We start from the raw sequence: 19,781 nt of genomic DNA on the forward strand, positions 1-19,781 counted from the left end.
CCGACCAAACCGCTTGCCGCCGGAGATACACGTGCCACGTACAGGTGGCAGTACCGCCTCCAAAACGTCGGACCCGCGTCCGTCGCTCGAAGGGCTGCTCTAGAACGGTTTCTCCGGAGCCAGCCGGAGCTCCTGCTCCGGAGTCGAGAAGGTAGGGGCTACGAGGGAAGGGGTAGGTGGCGTACGAACAGCGAGGCGAACGTAGACTCAGGCAGGTCGCATCAGTCGGGTGGTAACTGTCGAGCATGTACGTCGGTTGTTAGTGTTAAATCGTGAACGCATCCGCGGTTGGTGGTGCGTGGCGGCGGCGGTGGGTGGTGGGTACTAATGGTGGTGGTGGTGGTGGTGGTGGTGCACAAAAGCGTACGTCGTCTGATCGGTCGCGCGCGGCTCTCTTTCGCGCTCCGGATCCGGCGCCGGGAAAGAGACACGGTGCTGGACGGTGGATGTAGTGACATGAGAACATGTGATTCTGACAGGGTGAAAGAAAGAGCAAGCGACAGCAACAGTCCCCGTAACATTATAATTCTTTCCCCATACTCTGCTCCCACTGCCAGGTGTGTGTGTGTGTGTGTTGTGTGTGTGTGTGTGTGCCTGTGTGTGTGTCTGTGTATGTGTGTGTATGTTGTGTGACGCGCAGCGGTGGTATACACAGTAGCGGTGGTTCACTCGTTCGTGACGCGTCGCGCCGCTCCGCTATATAATCGTCGGAGACACGCCGGGTACACGCTCGCCGGGATCGTCGCCCCCTCGCACGCGCGCCGAGGGGTAGTTGGCCACCGTTGCGGAGGATACGATGTTCTGAATTCGGAGCGGCGAAGGGACACCATACGCATCATCATGGTCGCCAAGCATTTTGCGGCGCAGGGTGAGTTTTTCGCTGCCAGTCGTAGCTTTTTCTCTTTTTTTCTCTTGCGATCTCTCTCTCTCTCTCTCTCTCTCTTTGTCTTTCTTTCTCTTGCGATCTCTCTCTCTCTCTCTCTCTCTCTCTCTCTCTCTCTCCCTCCCCTTTTCTCTCTTGGCGTTCCCATAATCCTTGTAAATCCGTCTTTCCATCCGTCGCCTCCGCCCCAAAATTACCCCATAACAATGCTGCGCCGCTCAAATAATTTCCTGTCGCCGTCGCAACGACGGCGACGACGACGACGACGACGACGATGACAGGTTTCTTGGTAAGAAAACGTATGCTCGCCTACCTTCTCGTAGACGCACACTGTGGAAACGGTGCGACCACGGGTGGGCACTTGGGTGGTGCAGCTCGATCATAATAATAGAGCCGCAGCGTTGCGTGTACTTTCTACACTTTCCTACCTACCCTTCGCCTCCGTACCTTTGCTTCTCCCTTGTTCTCGAAAGGCGTGGATAATTGTTGCATTCGTGGTGGCACCGATGATATCGATGGCACATGCAACGTGTCTAGCCCTTGGAGAACAATATAAATGCTAATGATCGAATTGAGACGAGGCGAGACGCAATTGACGCATACGCAAAGATATGTGTCTATAGTGCCTTGGCGCTAAATATGGTCATTATCGTCTTTGTATTATCGTCGTAATGTTTACATTTCTACGCTTTATCACATCCATTGGTCGATTTCATAAACTATACGGAAACGTTTATAAATGATCGTTATTATTTACCGATCGTACGATTACTCGCTGTAATTCTGTCCAAATGCAGAAATGATCTAGAATAATCGCTTATCAAGATCGAGACATGTCTTATCGTTCGGTTTATGAGAGTTTTTACTATTTTTTCCATTATTTTCTCGGTCTGTGCGATAAGATGGTGTTTGATTTTCGTCACACTTCGATAACTATTGTCTGCTAAACTCACGAAGGTCCCGTGATAGAAACATTGACAGTCCCTTTTTTATATATTTACTCAGTAAACATATTTCAATTTTAATGCCATGGTTTTCACGTATCCGTGGTTTTGTTAAAATACGTGTTCGCGTGAACATTCGTAGTCTCTCTAATAATGATGCAGGGGCGATTCGACGCCGTCGCGAGTCACGACGACCAGCAACATTTCTCAGTTCCGCTCCTTCGTTCGTTTTCGGCATACTGATCGAATCGCACATGTTTCCGCTCCCCCCTCCTCTCTCTCTCTCTTTCTCTCTCTCTCTCTCTCTCTCTCTCGCTTCTGTTCTCCCTTTCTCACTATTTTTTCACCGCGAATGTTTCCCCGTTGTTCAGCTGTTATTGAGTTCGAAAAGACGAAATTGCTCCTACTAGAATGCAACCACGTCGTAGTAATTTGCAATCGTGCGAATCGGTAACCGCTCATTATTTCGCGATTGCGCCATCGGGAAAAGAAATCGTGTGAACGTTTTCGCGACTTTCTGTTCTACACTTGATACCTTTCGCTTTCAACGAAAGCAGCGCTATATGCGCTCCTAAAATATTCTGAATGAGAATCATTTATTAGCCAACGTTGGATGCGCATCTTTAGAGTATCTTCTCTTACTATAGACGCGTTTATATTTGGATATTTTCATCGGTATGTTTTTACGTTTATAGATTTACATTTTTGTCTTCGAGTGTACTGTAATCTCCGTTAACTCCATTGTGGATATTGGAAAATAATGAGCTAATAATAGGATTAAAATCGCTCTTTTGAAATATAATGAAGTTCCATTTATCTTCCAAAAATTGTCCCATTATCACGCGCGCTCGTTAAACTACGGGGATGCATAAATTAAGTCGAATGATTCACTTCATTTGGAAAAAGTGAGCAGCGCGGGTATCAGGATATCGATGACGCATTGTGAGCTTCACTCGGCAGCTGACTGACTGCGCGATGTCAAGTTCGCGGCGACTTTCGCCGATGCCCAATCGATTTGCGCTCGCATAATAATCCCTTTCTCGCGTGCCGCCGCGACCTCCTCATGCTGCGATCATACGAACACAAGCGGACGACCGGACACTGTTCCTTCTCTACCTACATATCTGAACCATGAAGTCAAGGGAAAATACGACTGCCGACGGACGAGCGGTGGGAAAAGAAGTCGCCGTGAGTTCACGAGATCAACGGCCAATAATGGAGGTGTTCCGTGCCGTCTCAGCGCGATTCTTGCCTCGGTGGCAATTAACGTTACCGTGAAAAATATCACATTGATTATTATTATTATCGATGTTAAGAATGACGTCAAAACTTTGTCTCATATTTTTCTGCGTGCGATATTAAGTAGTTTGAGGAAAAAAATTATTTTGAGAAAGTCAGTTAGTTTTAATAGCAGAAGTATCGATCGTTTATTTATCCACTTGCACAATGTGGGAAGATATGCGAAAAGTTAGCGTCGATGCAAAATCGCGGAGGGAATTTTGTACGCGCTGCGACGCTGGAATGTATAATCGACTCTCGCGCGTGGTCACGGGTGTATCGAAGTTATCACATTGCTTCTGATAAAGCTACTTACACTGTTAACTTTATGATACATACATCGACCTTTTCTGTGAGTATCTTTCGTCACGGGCACAAAGCAGCCACAGTGTCTACGAAAGAGTACCCCACCGACACGTGGAACGTGTGACAGCACGCGACATGAAAGTCACACTGCGTTTGATCCTGTATTCTCGGCCTTGCTCGTGTGATAACGCATATTAATTAAACGTATAAAAATTAAACATAAAAATTTCGTGAATTATTCGGATTGTCACCATTCGTCGCATAATCGTCGCCAAATGCTTTCCACTTGAGTCAACTATACATCGATATAAGTAATAATAAATAAATAATTGCACTGTCCTTCGACAGATAGGTTCATAGAATCACCACGCATAAAGAGACAGGACAATAGATTAGATATATTCATTTAATATATACACGTGGTATGTACTTTTAATTGATTTACGAGATGTCCGAACATCTGTGGAAATAATCATATTATATTCGGTGAAACGAGACATCTGACATTTCGGGGATGGCAACCGGCTATATTTTCGAGAAACCTCGACATGGAAAATAAAACATACTTTGGATTTCAAGTCTCGCCGTTTCGCGACCGTCGATCCTGTTGCATCGGGATTCCGCGAAAATTCAACTACAGTCATGACCTAGATCGTGTCGCATCACATTCACGGAACTTTTCCCGAAGAGAAATGTGGATCTACGGTCTATCATCGTGATCTCGCGTTTCGGGCGAATGAGTCACCGGTGACATTCTAGCGCGAGCAGGTTTCCCTGGTATTTCGTGCTTTTCAAGTGAATCATCGTTCGCTACGTATGGTATACAGAAGTATTCCGGCTAGATAAAACTAGATGGAATTTTTATCGCTCGACGCGAGTTGTTTGCATTACACGTGTTCTAGATGCGGATTTCCTCTCGACGAATTGCCGCACGAGATCGATATCCGCTCGGGGCAGGAATCCGGAGGACGACTCTCGATTGCGAAGTTGCGCGACGTTGATGAATTAAAGAATCACGAACAGGCTAAACCCTGTTCAACGGTCGGAACTTTCAATCCAACTGAAATTCAATCGAGCCGTGAGCGACGACAAATTGGATTAAACAGGCGGGTTACAAGCGTGTATAAATAATGACCCGATAGAAACCGTGAATATATATGCATGCTATTGACACAAGACGAGGATATGATATATTGGATTAAGTTAATTGGTGACGCTATTGTCCGTGATCTGTGTATAATTCGATTAAATTGGCAGACAGGCATGATATACCCGTGCGCGGAAGCAGTAAAGCCCGATTCAATTGAGAAAAGTAATAGCCTTCGATCATATTCTCACCGTGACAATATTCAACAGCGTCGAAGGTACTTTCGGTATATCGATGGAAGCTGTGATACCGATGCACGAGCGGGCGTGACGAGATTCGATGAAAATACATCGCTTGTATTTTAATCGAATCTCTTCATCTCTCGTCGCGAGATATACGACGGACAGACGCACGCGTGGCTACACGCGACCGAATAAACACGTGCTGTCTCGCGCTCTATCGCACCCAAGGCGCATGTTCTCCCGGTCTACCCTTAAGGACCATCGTCCACAAATTACTGTAGCCTTACACATGTAAGCATACATGTCGCTTTGCCGCAGCTCTAGGTATATGTCGTAAACTGCACCGCTTTGAGCCGAAGAACCGATCAAAATATCGGTTAAGACAAAAATAACTCTTAACTCTTTCACTGTTAGTGGGAAGTGTACTTCCCACCTTTTCTCGATTCAATTTTGCGTTGTAAATCACATAATTTTGGAAGAACTAATCGGGAATTTGAGTTTTCCAGATAACTGAATAGTTGTTCGACATACTCCAATAGGTTTTTATACCCAATTATTCATTTGTGATTATTTATAACAAATCAAAGTTGAAGAAAGATGCTTTTCTTAGGGAAAAATCGATTCCGGAAATCGGAAAAATCGGAGAGTATTGAATGTAGAGGTCTGAAATTTTCACCAAATATTTTTCTAATGTTGTGCAAAAACATATATTTTTTCAGTATCTTTTTGCAGGTTAGATTTTTTTTTATAAACAAATATTTCTACAAAAACGGCCGAAATTTGATTCTTTTGTACTCTATTTTCCTAGTTTTTTCATTCTGTATCTCCATCTTATCCATACTATCAATATTATTTTACTCAAAAATAAATGTTTAATCTCTAGTAAGCATAAATATGCAGTATCGAACATTTTCCCCACATAAATTTTTTCCAGCTCGATCGAGTTCCATCGTCTAGAATCATATGTTCTTATTACGACCTGGTTATTATTTAATAATAATTGGAATTTTCATTAATTTTGTACATCATGATCGCCATATTGAGTCCACCATTTTGAATTTTGCAAATCTGACTTTAGATTCGTAATCAGCGACCTAAAAAAACGTAGGACTACCAAATATTTTAATAATTTTCTCAAGGGAAGTTAATTCAGTAGTGAAAGGGTTAACTGAGTGAAGAGTTAAGAGTTTCCGAGTAACTCAGGAAAACATAGAGATAGTGATAAAGTTGATTGCAAGCAAAAATAATTAGAGTGAAGTTCATCGTCAGTCCTATCCTCTTTCAAATCACTCGATTGTAACACAACATTTCGATGGGTCCTTTCGCTTGAGTTTACGTCTCATGTCGCCCGTATGACTATGGGCGATTTGTGCACGATGGTTCTTGGCCCTTGTGAATTACGTACCCATTCTTTCCTTCTACGTACATAATGCCGCCACCACCGCTATATCCGCGCACGTCTATTATCACGCGCCGACTATTGCGCCATGTGGCCAGCCGACAGTTGTGCATTTTAATTCCCTCCCCTATTGCGATCGCTCGTGACCATGCTTTGTTCCGTGTAACATTTCCTCGGTGCTCTATGCACTCCGATCCCTGATTACACGCGTGATTTATGTTACGTGTCGCAAGGATCGATCGAATCTGCGGAACAATCGCAGAAGGTTAAGCTTAGAGAATGAGAAATTATGCACACATATCTCATTTGAATATCAAGCGTAATATCTCAAGTGGCAATTATATAATGAGACTGAAAAAAAGGAACGTGAAAGGAAGAGTAAGAAGGAAAGATTATTTTGAATTCACCGTAACATCACATAAATGAAATATTAACATAATGATGATGAAATATTCGATAACGAGCACACATTAAAAATACACAAATACGTATTTTCGAATATTCTCTTTCCGTTTTATATATTTTTAGCTTTAAAAGATATGGCTGATTATCGTATTATGCATCATCGAGTACAATCGAATCAATACAGTATACCTAACCTTTAATTAAACCTTTTCAATTTTTTTCCTATTTCTCTGGAAATTAATATATAAATATATAACTTGTCGCATGTACATTTTGTTTTATCAGTACAGTATTTCTTTATGGTTATATACCACTTGCTTTATGGATAAACACGGAACTTAATATTTTTGTATCAAAATTTTTATAAAAAATTTTTCGAGATATTCCGAAGAGAGATCTCACAGAGCTCTCGATTAAACGTAATTATTCGCAGTTTGATTTTATCCCAATCGTTATAATTTTAATTGCAATCAAGCCGAATGAGACGGAATAAAATCCGTTTTTATATGAACACATTAACTGCAAGAGATACCTTCCGACGGTGCTCAGGAAACGGATGAAGATCCGCCGCTGATGATAAAGTGACGACGCGTCACGTCGCGATACTGTGGTATAGAAAGAGAAACGAGCAGAATAAAATAAGAGAAGAAAGGGTAACGTTGCTCCGATCGAGATTATATTTCATACAAAACTACTGTATTCTCCGAAACGAGTATTCACTCTCGTAATATCTAATTATCCTTCCTGCGCGGGATCACATATTCCATCATACTTTAAGCAGAAATTAATAATTAATCGATTAATTCTTTTTTAGCATCTGCAACAATGATAATATTATATCGTACAAACAGTAATATATATTTGTCGTTAACATTTACATATTTTATGAAAATGTCAGCGATCTAAAGTTTTAAGCGCAGTTTGGAATATTTTACTGGTTTAATTCCGTGCCGCATCAAGTACTAATCCTCCGTTTATAATGACTCGAGCTAACGAAGTCTCCGAATCACTGCCGCTTAATCTGAAATGGAATGTATACTGTCATTATAAAACTATGTTACACCCTGAATTGTTATAGCAAATTTAATTTGCTTCGACGAAACGATGCGGGTGACGTCTATGAAAGACGGCAGCCGCGATCGATTTGTATCTCGACTCGGAAGAGCGAATCGAATCTTTCGGTCGCCGATAATTATCCGCGGTTCCCGTTATTCGCGACCTTGAAAATACACCGCGTGTGGCAGCTGGGCGGTGCAGGTGCGGTTACATTGCAGGTGCAGGTGCGCGGGATGCACCTGCGAACCGCGAACCCTGCCGTCGGCACGTGGACTATTATCGAGACGAGGCACGTTGAATGATTGATTTTTTTCAAGGCGTTACGCCTCAAATTAATTACGAACGCGCAGGAAGAAAACGGATTAAAAAATTGACGGACTAATAATCTATGATAACTGATTGTGAATCAGTTACGAATTCATAATTTGCTACTTTGAAATCCCGATTCATTTTCCGGAGGAAGACGTGGGATTTATATAAGATCACACGTACAAGACGTTTTTAACTTCAAAATCTATCAAGTGATAGCGGTAACTGTTATTGTTATTGATGCTAGAAGCTCTCTCTGTCTCTTGAAATAAACTTATTTTTCTGTATAAAAGAATCTAAAATTTATACCCTGGTGATCGATAGGTTGGAAACGAAAAGAAATTCACTTACGAATAAGTGTAAATTCTGGTGTTAAAGGGTTAATCGAGCCGTTTACTCTTGAAGTGGTATAATTGTCATTTACATCACTGGACAACAGGTGGTCAAACACAAGCTTCCGCGGTTCTCTTTGATGTGTGACTGGCCTCTCGGAAATGTAATCCAAATGAAATTCAATATTAGCCAAGAGTAATCACCGAAGATGCGAAATGATACTCGATAAACGATAACAGTTTTAATTGCATCGTTTTCTTCTTCTCGATTGTAATGTTTCAACTTCACTGTCAACTTTTCAAATTATCGCACTGTAATGTTTAACGTGATTTCCGCGTATTATCATGATACTCCATTCACAATTGCCTTCAAGAAACGACTCTCTAATTTTCAGGTTCAAGCCCTGAGTACGGCGTGCCGGACATGACAGTCATCAGCGACATCGATGAAACTGGTATCAATCGGAATCTTCAAGTTCGTTATAGCAGGGACCAGATATACGTATCCTTTGTCACGAATGATGCAGCTGTACACAGGCTTGTATCTCTGTTTTGTTTTTACCGCCGAGTCATTCGCTCTCGTGTCATTCTGAGGTTCCCTTTATTCATATATATATATACATATATACATACATACATACATACATATGTACACACATACACACACACATATATGTATGTATCTCCTTATTGTTTTAAGATCAGAATGACCCGAGGGTGCGATAGCCTCGCTTCGAAATACGAAGTCATGTCTAACTGAAAGTCAGACTTCGATCTAGTCTTGTGCATTACTCGACAGGATGAATTAAGCGAATGAAATTAATCGGAGTAATCGTGATATTATCACAAGATTTCCCTAGAGGGAAAACTTGATGATCACGAAATATCGTCACGTACGATAGATTAGGCATAGTATCAAGGGCACATGTAAGCATTAACGTACCCGCTCTTCGCGATTTAATTTTCATCCGATAGAACAGCATGGAGAAGGTGTCGCAAGACGCAATTTTTACACGATTTTCACACGACGATATCTCGTTTACCGTGACGCCACCCTGATATGTCAAAAGAAAAAATTCGTTATCAAGCACAACATTAGCATGTAGAATTATCAAGAAATTCTCCAGTTTCAAGTCGTTCACGTTTTCGCACGTTTTCGTACATCGATATATTCGTCACGATACCGTCCGCTCGATCCATCCATTTCAACTGCAACAAAGCAGAGACGAAAAGGGCAAGCCGCGGCAGGTGTCGGACGGGACGTTAACTGATCTCGTCGAAAAGGTGATCGTTGGGAAGAATGGCAAAAGAGAGGCAGATGAATCGGCGAGGCGAAAGCTGCCGAAGGATGGACGTGTATGAATTTTGCAGGGGTGGGCGTCGCTCCTGGGTTGCCGCGTTGCTATGACAACCCCAGTCAGCTGGCGCACCACCCCAGGGCCAGACCCATTCATCTCGGCGGGTTTGCCGACCCAACGACCGACCGACACCACGACGACGACCCACTGTCAACCTTCCGCCCGTCCAATTGTCCAGGTACGATATGCGTCCAGCTCGCTAACTTGCCGCGAATGCGCCAACGGAGTTGAAGTCGCACAGTTGGGACAAAATGATCGATCCGATCGTCGATATTCGTGAGCTGGCTGCTTGTCGAAATGTAGAATATAAAAGATTGTTCGAATGGCGACAAATGGCGATAAGAAGATAAGGTAAAAACAGAGGCGGAGCTGGAAAAGGCATAACGAAAAGACAACGGCAAGAAACCAGAGCTCGTTTCCCAGAGGCCAGGCTCCTGCGATGGCGTCATCCTTACACACCAGAGCACCGCCAACGACCACACGTGTTACTTCGCGTCGTTTTTGCGTCGCCTGATGTAATCGAAAAATTAAACGGCTCATGAGGCGGCCGTTCGCGTTGCTCTGCCGTTGCTTTCGAATCTCCGTCGTCGAGCGCTTCTTGTGGATCATGGATGAGGAGAATCGCAGCTGGCGGCGATAGCTCGCAGCGTTGCCCCGGCCATTTCGCATCGAGGTCTCTTCTCGTAGCCTACATTTCCGCTGTATAATCTCGCAACGACATGTCGATCGCGAATATATAATAAGAATTACGCGAGCCCATCGTGTGCCCCGCGTGTCGATCTCTCGCGCGATTCCTTCCTGTCGCGTCTGATCGAAATAGTGCCGTTATTGTGACGAGAAGAGACTACAAAAAAAGTACATCGCCAATTCATCGCGAGTAAATAAGACACCGTCGTCATGTACCAGCAACGAACGCTCGTTTTTATTCGCGTACGTTGCACCTCGTTCATACTCGCTCACTCGTTCGCTCGCCTGCTCGCGTTACGGAAATAGGTCGCCCTATTTAAAGGGCGAAGAAACCGAGCGACGAGAGCGACGGTAGCAAGGAGGCACCCAGCCATCGTGCACGATGAATTGAGCCTCTCGCGTCCACCTTGCCGTCTGGCGGCTTTTCTGCTTTGCGACCCTTTCCAGCGAATGGCCTAATTTGTCCGCATCGATGGATTCTCCCCCGCGACTCTCCTCAGACATTCTCCTTTTCTCTCTTCCTCACCGTGTCTCCTCTTTTTTCTCTCTCTCTCTCTCTCTCTCTCTCTCCCCCTCTCTCCGTCTCTCTTGCTCTGTCGACACGTGGTAACAGAGGTGCACGAGATCGCTCCCCTTCGCCCCAATCCCAGTCTCTGCACCCCTGGCCCCGCGACGAGTGCAATTCAAGTAGACTAAGGGCGCTCCGTCTAGCGAGAGGTTAATGAGAGCGAACTACCCTTCACGCGCGCAGGTATATCTGTTCGTGTGTGTGTGTGAGGAGCACCCAACACACGCACGCGACGAGGCGCACGTGGTAAGAGAGACACAGGCAAAGCTAGGAATATCGCGAAAACGGGTTCCCGTTCGACTCATCGCGCTCTTTCTGCACACTTGAGCCACTTTCCGATCTTCCTGCACGCTCGACTAAATTAAAAAGCAATCCAAATCTCCTCTGCTGCGGCCGCGTCGCGTTCGTTTCCGTCGACCAGACGACATCGGACGACGCGTCGCTGCTATTATTGGCTTAAATCGCTTAATCACTTACGCGTGGGATAATGTGACGTTATAACGCGAGTGTCATTTGCTTCACAAAGAGGTGGAGTCGCGAGTGACCTTCCTCGTTACGGCCTGTCGTTCGAGCTTATTATATGATCTGCTTTAACGTGCAGTTCCTCATACTTAATCGAGCTTTTCCGTGCGCGAGAAAGTGTGTCAGCGAAGACGATACGCGCGAGTGATCGTTCCGTTTCTCATTAATAATTATTTAATAATCGTGGAAGTCGCTTTCGCGTGTCTGCGAATCCGAGGTTGCACACCGCTGCTGATCCCCGCGTGGAAGATGGAACATAATGATGACAATAAACGCGATATCGTGTTCCTTCCACGCGAAGCGCTTGATATATCGGAAGTGAAAGACGCCCTCCCGCTATCCACACGGAGGAGCGATCGAGCGGCGCCGCTCGCCGAGCAAGTTCGCCCTGATCTGGAATCTCGTTAGAGCATGGCCGAAGCTAATTACAGCGATCCGCCGTAGTTTCGGTGCGCCAGCAATTTCGCGGAGGAAATTGAAAGTTCCGACCGCCGCGCTGCGCCGAAAGTGCAGCGGGGTTTCCTCCAGAAATAATACATATCCCGCTGTGTGCCGTAACGCGGAAAAGAAGACGGAATTCCTCCCCCTGTTGTCGAATAAGCTCGTTAGCAGATGGACAAATACGGTTAGTGATTAAGCGCGAAGGATTCGGGTAGAGCGAAAGGGCGTAAATCAAGGAGCCACCGATAGCGACACGAGACGCGCCCACGGGCTTAATTAAATCGTTAGGTCCTCCTCCCTCGTCGGTAATAACGGGTCTCGATGGAAGCCTGGACCAGAGCTGTTTACGTCGAAAACCGAGACCGCTTACCGGGTCGAGAGGCTCGAACGCGCAAACAGCTCTTCGCACTGACGTCGCATTAATATCACGAGTCGAGGTACGGGGATCCACAAGGGTGTGCCTCTCACCGATGGTAGTTTCCTTTGAGCTTTGAGTTCCTACAGTGAATTCTCAGCCCAAGTTTTCCCTCGGCGGAAACACATCGAGGTGGAGTCGTCGCGTTTATCGTCGCTCTTTGATTTTTTGTAAAACTACATGTTCATACACACACACACACACACACACACACAGGTTTTTAATTCAAATTGTCGGAGTAAAAAGTCTGCTTCGTACGAATCGAATATGATTCCATCGGTTTGAAACTTTACGACCGCGGTTTCGATCGCCGGATCGAAGGGACGAGAGTACGGACGAAGAGACAAGTAACAACGATTAGTAGATTTTATGGTTTTAGTTTTAGATTTGGACAGTTTGTCGGATGAGGAGAAAGCTAAATCGTTATTTCGCCGGGACGAGTTTCGTAACTCCGGCTCGTAGACCACCCCAACTCGTCTTGAACATTGCAGAAGGGTGTATGTACGATTATAGGTGTACTACCCCCTTTTGCTGGCGAACGACATGGCATTCAGAAATGAGTCATTCCCCCTATGGTGACCCCGAGCCGTGACGTCATTACCAAACCCTCCTTCGTGTGCTGGCTGCGCCGGCGAAAGCATGTCATCCTCGACTTATTATGCAAGAGATAGAGGAGGCAATAGCGATGCTCCCTGGAGATTTCTTCGGCAATATCCTCGCGGTCGGGGAACTGCGCTGTGCAATTCCAAGCGAGACGGTATCCACCTCGCCCTTTCGTTTTTATCGCGGATATTATTTTTCCAACAAGTGCTCCCCCGTCGCGATTTTTTACCTTTATTATTACAGGATTATTTTGAAGGGGTCGCAGGATTTTGTAGGTACACACCGCTTGAATCGATTTCGACTGATTTTAGAACGAGAATATCGATAATAAATGTCCGAGAGATGAATAATTGAGGGCAAAAGAAAAGCGGATGAGGTCAAAGGGCACACCTCGAAATAGCAGAGGGAAAATGCCTTCTCGCAATTTACGCGGATTTCACCTCAAATTCTAATTCGCGGTTCATTAATCGAAAGACAATCCCCGACGCTATTCCGAAAATAAATAAATTAATCATGCGCCGTGGGATTCACCGGGAATCTCCGTTGAGAGAGCGAGACTCGAGAAGAGATTGCTCTCGCAAACTCATCGGGGAGTCCGCAGTCGAGAGGAAGTTCTCCCGGGGAACTCTATGAAGAACGTGAGAACGATGTTGCACCTCCCTCGATCGCCCCGCTTCGACTCCGGAATCTTTTTTCTCTCCTCTTTTCATAAGACGGCCAATAAAATTGGATAGCATGTCCGTTCGCGCTTCATAAAATGCTTCATATTGCGATCTGTCTGAGCATGTGAACGAGCGAGTTGTGAAAAAGGTCACGCATTTTTAGCACGATTCGAAGCTCGTGTGCGCTCTCCATCTCGTGATGTCACGCGTATATTTACGAAGGAACCGCGCGTCAAAAGGGTGGCGTCACACATTTTCTCCTGTGTGAAAGGTTACGTCTGCGTTATAAACGCGGAAAAATGTCAGCCGCATCCCTGAACCGGCGCGGCGGCAGCACGCGCGTCCGCCCTGGCATTTATTAATATTAATAGACGGTATGTACGTACAATGCAGCAGAGTTTTTTAACATGATCCAGTTAATTAATTAGCATCAATCGATAATAATAATGACGCACTTGTCGATATTGATGCACGTTAATATACACGCTAATGTATTCGGCGAATGATACGGATATGTCCGAGCTATGATGCATTTCCTTAACATAGACATTATATACAGACGTACACGGGATCCATACTGGTGGCTGTGAACCCTTACAAGGAGGTGGACTTCTACACGAATGTAAGTAAAATTAATTAAATTATGCTTTTCTCTCCTGTTTTAGCAAAAGGAAGCCTCGAGGAATTGTACGCGGCGCGAAATATAGTTCGCAGTAGGTTCGACAGATATTTCCAAGATACTTGGAATGATGATGCAAATTGTCCTGCCATTTTCGAGCTTGTCCCCTCGCTTATGCAATCGCTTGATGATTAGCATCGCGCGGAGGAAGCGACGCAAGAAATGGCGTATCGTCGTCGTGCAAAGTTAATTTCATAACAACGAAACATTCGACGAATTATCGCGACGACGCGATGTGACGTCAGCACTCGCACAATTTGGAAGGATTTCCAACACCTCGTTGGTACCGAATGCAAAACGCCTGCGAATGAGAGAAGCGAAGTGCGATTGGCTGGATGAGTGAGTACATGGAGTGTTATCGGCGTAGACACGTGATCGATCGAACGTGTAGTACAGATCGTCCGCGCGACCAAAGTGCGGTGCGCTTCCTGCCGTTGACAAAAACCGGAAGCACTGGCGAGGAATAGTAAATATCAGGCACAATGCGCGTCGCCGCTGAAAAGGGGGAAAAAGGCCGTGTACGCGCTGCACGCGTCAATCTCCCGGCGGAGATAAACCCACCGTCATCGTTGTCATCGTCGCCGCCGCCGCCGCCGTCGTCGTCGTCGGCGGTGACGTTGAAAGATTAAAACTGCTGCCTTGAATCTTTCCTCCCGTTCTCTCTCGGCCGACGCACTTTTCACGTCGCAGCGGCTCTCGCAACGCCGCAACGCCCCGCCGGATAGTGCATTATGAAAACGAGAAGCAGCTGTGTGGCCTATTTAGCGTGTTCCTGGACACGTTCGACAATGTTACGTTAATACATAATACATCGGCTACCGCGTTGATCTTGCGCTGTTGGTTGCATGAAAGAGCTCGACCGGTCATTGAATCGCCGAAGAAGAACGGCAAATTGGTACAACCCGAGAACTGTACTTGTATTTTCGATCTCGTCCTGCACATATTGGCATCTCTCTATAGATATACCACCAATTTGTTCAGTGCAATTAGCTACTCCTTGTATACGTTATATCCTTGATACGTTGAACTTCACACTCACTGTGCTATGGTAACGCGTTTACGCACCCAAAGAAAAGTATTCCACTTGTAAAATGATGAAATTTTTCCCATAGTCTCATATTCTAAGCGAAGCTTTTTGCAGGAAAAAGATTCCTCTTTCGATAAAGCGGTTAAAGTGAAGCATTCATCTAAAATTTATTAGATATTATTCTAACTGTTTTCCTCTTATTTCAAGAGGATTTCCTCTTATATCAATTAATTTTCCTCTTATATGAAAGGGAAATATATGTTGATTTGAATGTCCGCGTATTTCGTTCAGTCTACCTTCAGACATGAACGAAAAAATAACCATATTCTCATGGATCGGAATATTTGGAACGCTTTTTTAAAAAAGTATGTGTGTTGCTGTGGCATATAATTTACCCATCTTTAGTCAAATACAGTTTATAATCTGTTGCAAGAAGTTGAATAATATATTCTTTCTTTTAACTATATTTCGTGCAATTGATTATGATGAACATCTTTGTAGCTATAAAGTCTATAACAAAACTGATTAGAAATTTATTTGTTATGATGATCTTATTTCATTCATGCCTACTTATCGTAGAACTGGAGCCAGAAATATATCTATATATATTATTTTTCGTTATACATTATAATAATTTTTTCAAATTAACCAGTAAGAATAAATAATAATCCTCTTGAAAAAAGATTGAATAATCTGCGTATAAGAGGAAATTTATATTAAAATCAATAAGATTTGCACTATATATATACAACATATAATTTCTCTAATTTTAAGAATAATGTGTTTATAATATTTTCTTCTTAATTTTAGAGGAATCCATTCGAGAGAGGCCATATATAAGAATAAAATCCTCTAAAATTTAGATGATTCCGCTTGCTTTGAAATTACTTTTTTTTGAGTGCGTGACTTGTGTATTGTGAAAGCAATTTTGTCAAATAACATATGCCTCGTAATGATTATACAAATATTTTATGAGTAAGTTAGAGCCGACATATCAAGTAGCCAGCACGGAAAGTCCAATATGGTGCACACGACAGATTCCGTGTCAACGAGTCGCGATATCATAGCGCAGGTCAGCAGTGACGTCACAGTATTCAACGTGTAACACCGCGACGTGATTTCACGAAGGGTGCTCGTCTCTCCTTGAAAAAATTCTCGCGATCCCGCACAAGATCGCGAAAGTTACGCGCAACGTCACGCGCTTTATTTCGCGGTCGGTGCATCTCGCACACGCATGCCGAAAAGCACGATATCATCGCCGCCGCTGCCGTACGTGTGTGTATGTGTGTGTGATATCGAGGCCGGACGCCAGCGAGGAAGTGCACACGTTCGCATGTGCAATCTGTGCGTTATATTCATGCGATCTGAAACACAAACGCTTCCTTGCACGCAGGTACCTCTACCCACCACGCCATAACGACAGCGCGATTCTCCTGCGGTAGCGTGCACCCGTGCAATTTGCGTACAATCTCACGCACGATTATCGCCGTCTGCGGACGAGTCCTTCCGCGGATCCGCGCGATATTCGCGCGCGGTTCGCGCAGGACGCGCGGCGACTTTTATCGTATTGGTTGCCGACAGTCAGCCCGCAAACAGGAAACGGAAGCGACGCGCGACGTGCTTAAATCACGCTAACGCGATATCGCGAAACAACGACGGGACTCTCCTCGACGTTGGAACTTTTTTTTTTTTCTTTCTAGGTCGCATCGCGCGACACGCGCGAAACTCGGAGGCGCGTTAAATACCACGCTCGACTCGCGGCGCATCCGCTCAACCACCACGTAATAACGCTGATAAACGCTGACAATTAAGCACCCTCAAAATGACGCGCGTTCATCAGCGCGGAATCGATTCGTCCGTGCTTCTTGCCCGGAATCGTGTCTGACTTTTTGTTAGACGCGAACGACGTCGTCGGCGAGGGGCGGCCGAGATACAACCGAAAACGGGAGGGATATTTCACATCATGGAGAGTTTATCGGCTCGATAAACTCTATGCGTTTACTCGAGTTTATCTGACTGCGGAAAGTGCAGGATGCTGGATGCACACTGTCTCTCGATAATCGAGGAGCTTTCTCCTCTCGCTGCCGCCCGACGCGTCTATTTTCGGGTGCGCTCGTTCGTTCGTTCGTTCGCGTGCCGCACTCTCGTCGTCGTCATCGTCGTCGTCGTCGTCGTCAATAGTTCAACCGCGAGGAGAATTCCGGTGCGCCGCTGTAATCGGCCGCTGCAGGGCCGAATTATTTCTGGTATCGAGTAGCAGGCGCGCCGGAACGGGGAGGAAAAACACGTCCTGTCGCGCGAGAAGAGTTCTCGAGGAAAGAAACTCGCCAGATAAATTGATACTCGATCCTTGGAGGCTGCCGATAATATCACACAGAAACTTAAGAGAAAAGGGGGTTCTCGGGCGAATTTTCAAGACCGGAATTCCCTTTTAAAGTGGCCGCGCCCTCGACACGAGTAGATCGTATTTTCCAAGTTCGATCTCGGCGAGACGTAGAAATAACGCTGTCTTCCTCGCCACTTCCTCGACACGTCGCCTCTCCGGCGATTATCCTCTCGACCTATCCTCGAAGTCTCGAGTTGCGCCGCGAGTTATCGCGGAATCTACCGCTGGGAATTCCGCCTAAGCCGCGACGATCCGTGAATAGTGACTGATGACATGAGGAGGAAAAACGCTCGCGTTATCACACGCGCTCGTGTTAGTTTTTCACACGCATGTATGTGTGTATACACGCAGCGAGGGGAGAGTTTCGCGTGTCACAGCAGCACGGGTTTCGCGCGTGATCGCGAAGGTCAGCCAGGGTACCGCGAGGATCCCTGCCTAGGCCAGGAGAAGGAAAAGGGTGGCACGCCCTGTGTTATTGATCGCGCACGAAGCGCGCGCGGAATCGGATTCGGTCGGCCGCCCGGTCGCCTCTTGGCGCAGCCACGGTACCGCATGTTCCTCCCAGGATGTATCCTCCGCAAGCTACGATCGTGATCCCGGTTGAGTCACCGAATCGCGCTCGATCGATACAATCGACGTGATTAACGGCGAAGAGGTCGCGACGTTCCCTCAGCTTGACGAATCGCGCGAAATCGGCTGAAAATCGGCCGAAAAAACTTGCCCTCTCTCCTGTCGTTCCGCACAATTCATCACGTTAATTACCTATCTTGCTCTTGCTTCTGTTTTTCTTCATCTGTAATTAGCCTCGTATATGGTTATTCTTGCCTGTAACGGGTATCGACAAGAGACACAAGCGGAGATTCTCTCATCTATTATTACATATCCTGTGCCCCGAGATTCCTTCGTCCTTTTTTCAACTCACCTCATCTGTCTTGTGATAAAAATTCTATCTGCTTCAGCTCGGCATAATTTTAGAAGTTATTGATGACATTTCGATCTTAGCGTATAAGATAATAATAAACTTTTGGAAGATTGCTCACATATCTATATTGCATTCTTTTTTACTGTCACGAGAACAGTAATAAAGTGCGCTTCTGAGTCCTGAAAGATTTCAAATTTTGTAATGCACTCGATTTGCATTCGATAATATCGCGAGAGCAAGCGTGTACTTTTTATCTGTTAATTAATTACATTGATTTCGGATTAGGAGTAATTCGATCTCTATGGTGCACTTTTACGCGTCCAACACGTAAACATTATCGTTTATTTTGTCGGAATCTATTTTAACGTCGCTGTTGATCGATAAGTAAGCAATGTACTCTGATTGTTGTGTCACGTGAAGGTGGTTGATGCGGACGATATATCCGCAATCAAAGTCGCGCAAACATTTGACGACACTAATGGATGTACAGGATCCCTAAATGGCGAGAGCACACAAAATCCGTGTGGAGTTTTCGTCAGCTGTTACACTTAGGGCGCATTCATACCTGGGCAGAAAAGCAGAAAGGCAGAAAGCAAAAAAGTAGCAGCCAATCACAAATGGTGCTGATAGTCTGTTTCTCTCTCTCTCTCTCTCTCTCTCTCTCTCTTGCGAGAGTTTTTTTTCTCTGTCATTCTTTTGGCTTCTGCTGTTTTGATTTCTGCTTTTCCGCTAAGGTGTGAATGTGCGCTTAGGCTTACGATAATTACGCGACTGTAACTTGATCGACAAAAACGTCGCGTATAATCGTAATTGTCGCGTCTCAGCTGATATATAAAATGACGAAAAAATTAAAAAGAAATTTTGCGCGAATCTACTTTTACTTTTCGTTGAAACCTTCCTCCAATTGGAGGTCGAAGATCACTCCTGATATTTCAACCCCCATACGGAATGCTGATGAAAAAACAATAGTTAATAAATTACTCGCTGCATATATAGAGTAACAGTAATATTATTCTTGATGTTTATTATCGATAAAAAGCGAAAAAGGAAGAGAAAGAGAGAGAGAGAGAAATTGATCGGCGGATTTTTCAAATCGCTGAAGTGATCAACCATATAATTCGATTTGCGGTCTGTCTATTGGACATTCGGTCATCATAGCAGCTGTAGCTTAATCGACAGTCAACACTTGCAATAATCGAAGAGACCGACGTACCGAAAGTGGGTCAACCCATTTCATCCGCAGGTACCACCGCGGGAGCGGTGTCCTATC

The 19,781-nt window shown here is 45.0% G+C and overlaps 1 protein-coding gene across 2 annotated transcripts in view; it reads left to right on the plus strand.

Annotated features, from left to right (window-relative positions):
* Positions 1–332: 332 nt before the first annotated feature.
* Positions 333–19,781, plus strand: part of Myo81F (unconventional myosin 81F) — a 35,788-nt gene continuing 16,339 nt past the window's right edge. For both annotated transcript variants that reach the window (XM_019842788.2, XM_011146073.2), the window contains exons 1-3: positions 333–868; positions 8,637–8,743; positions 14,057–14,119. In XM_019842788.2, the coding sequence (XP_019698347.1) occupies positions 841–868; positions 8,637–8,743; positions 14,057–14,119 (198 nt within the window). In that variant the 5' untranslated portion in view covers positions 333–840. The remainder of the gene's footprint in view (positions 869–8,636; positions 8,744–14,056; positions 14,120–19,781) is intronic.

Source organism: Harpegnathos saltator, unplaced genomic scaffold (assembly GCF_003227715.2).
Source record: "Harpegnathos saltator strain DR-91 unplaced genomic scaffold, Hsal_v8.6 scaffold240, whole genome shotgun sequence".
NCBI classification, from domain to species: domain Eukaryota; kingdom Metazoa; phylum Arthropoda; class Insecta; order Hymenoptera; family Formicidae; genus Harpegnathos; species Harpegnathos saltator.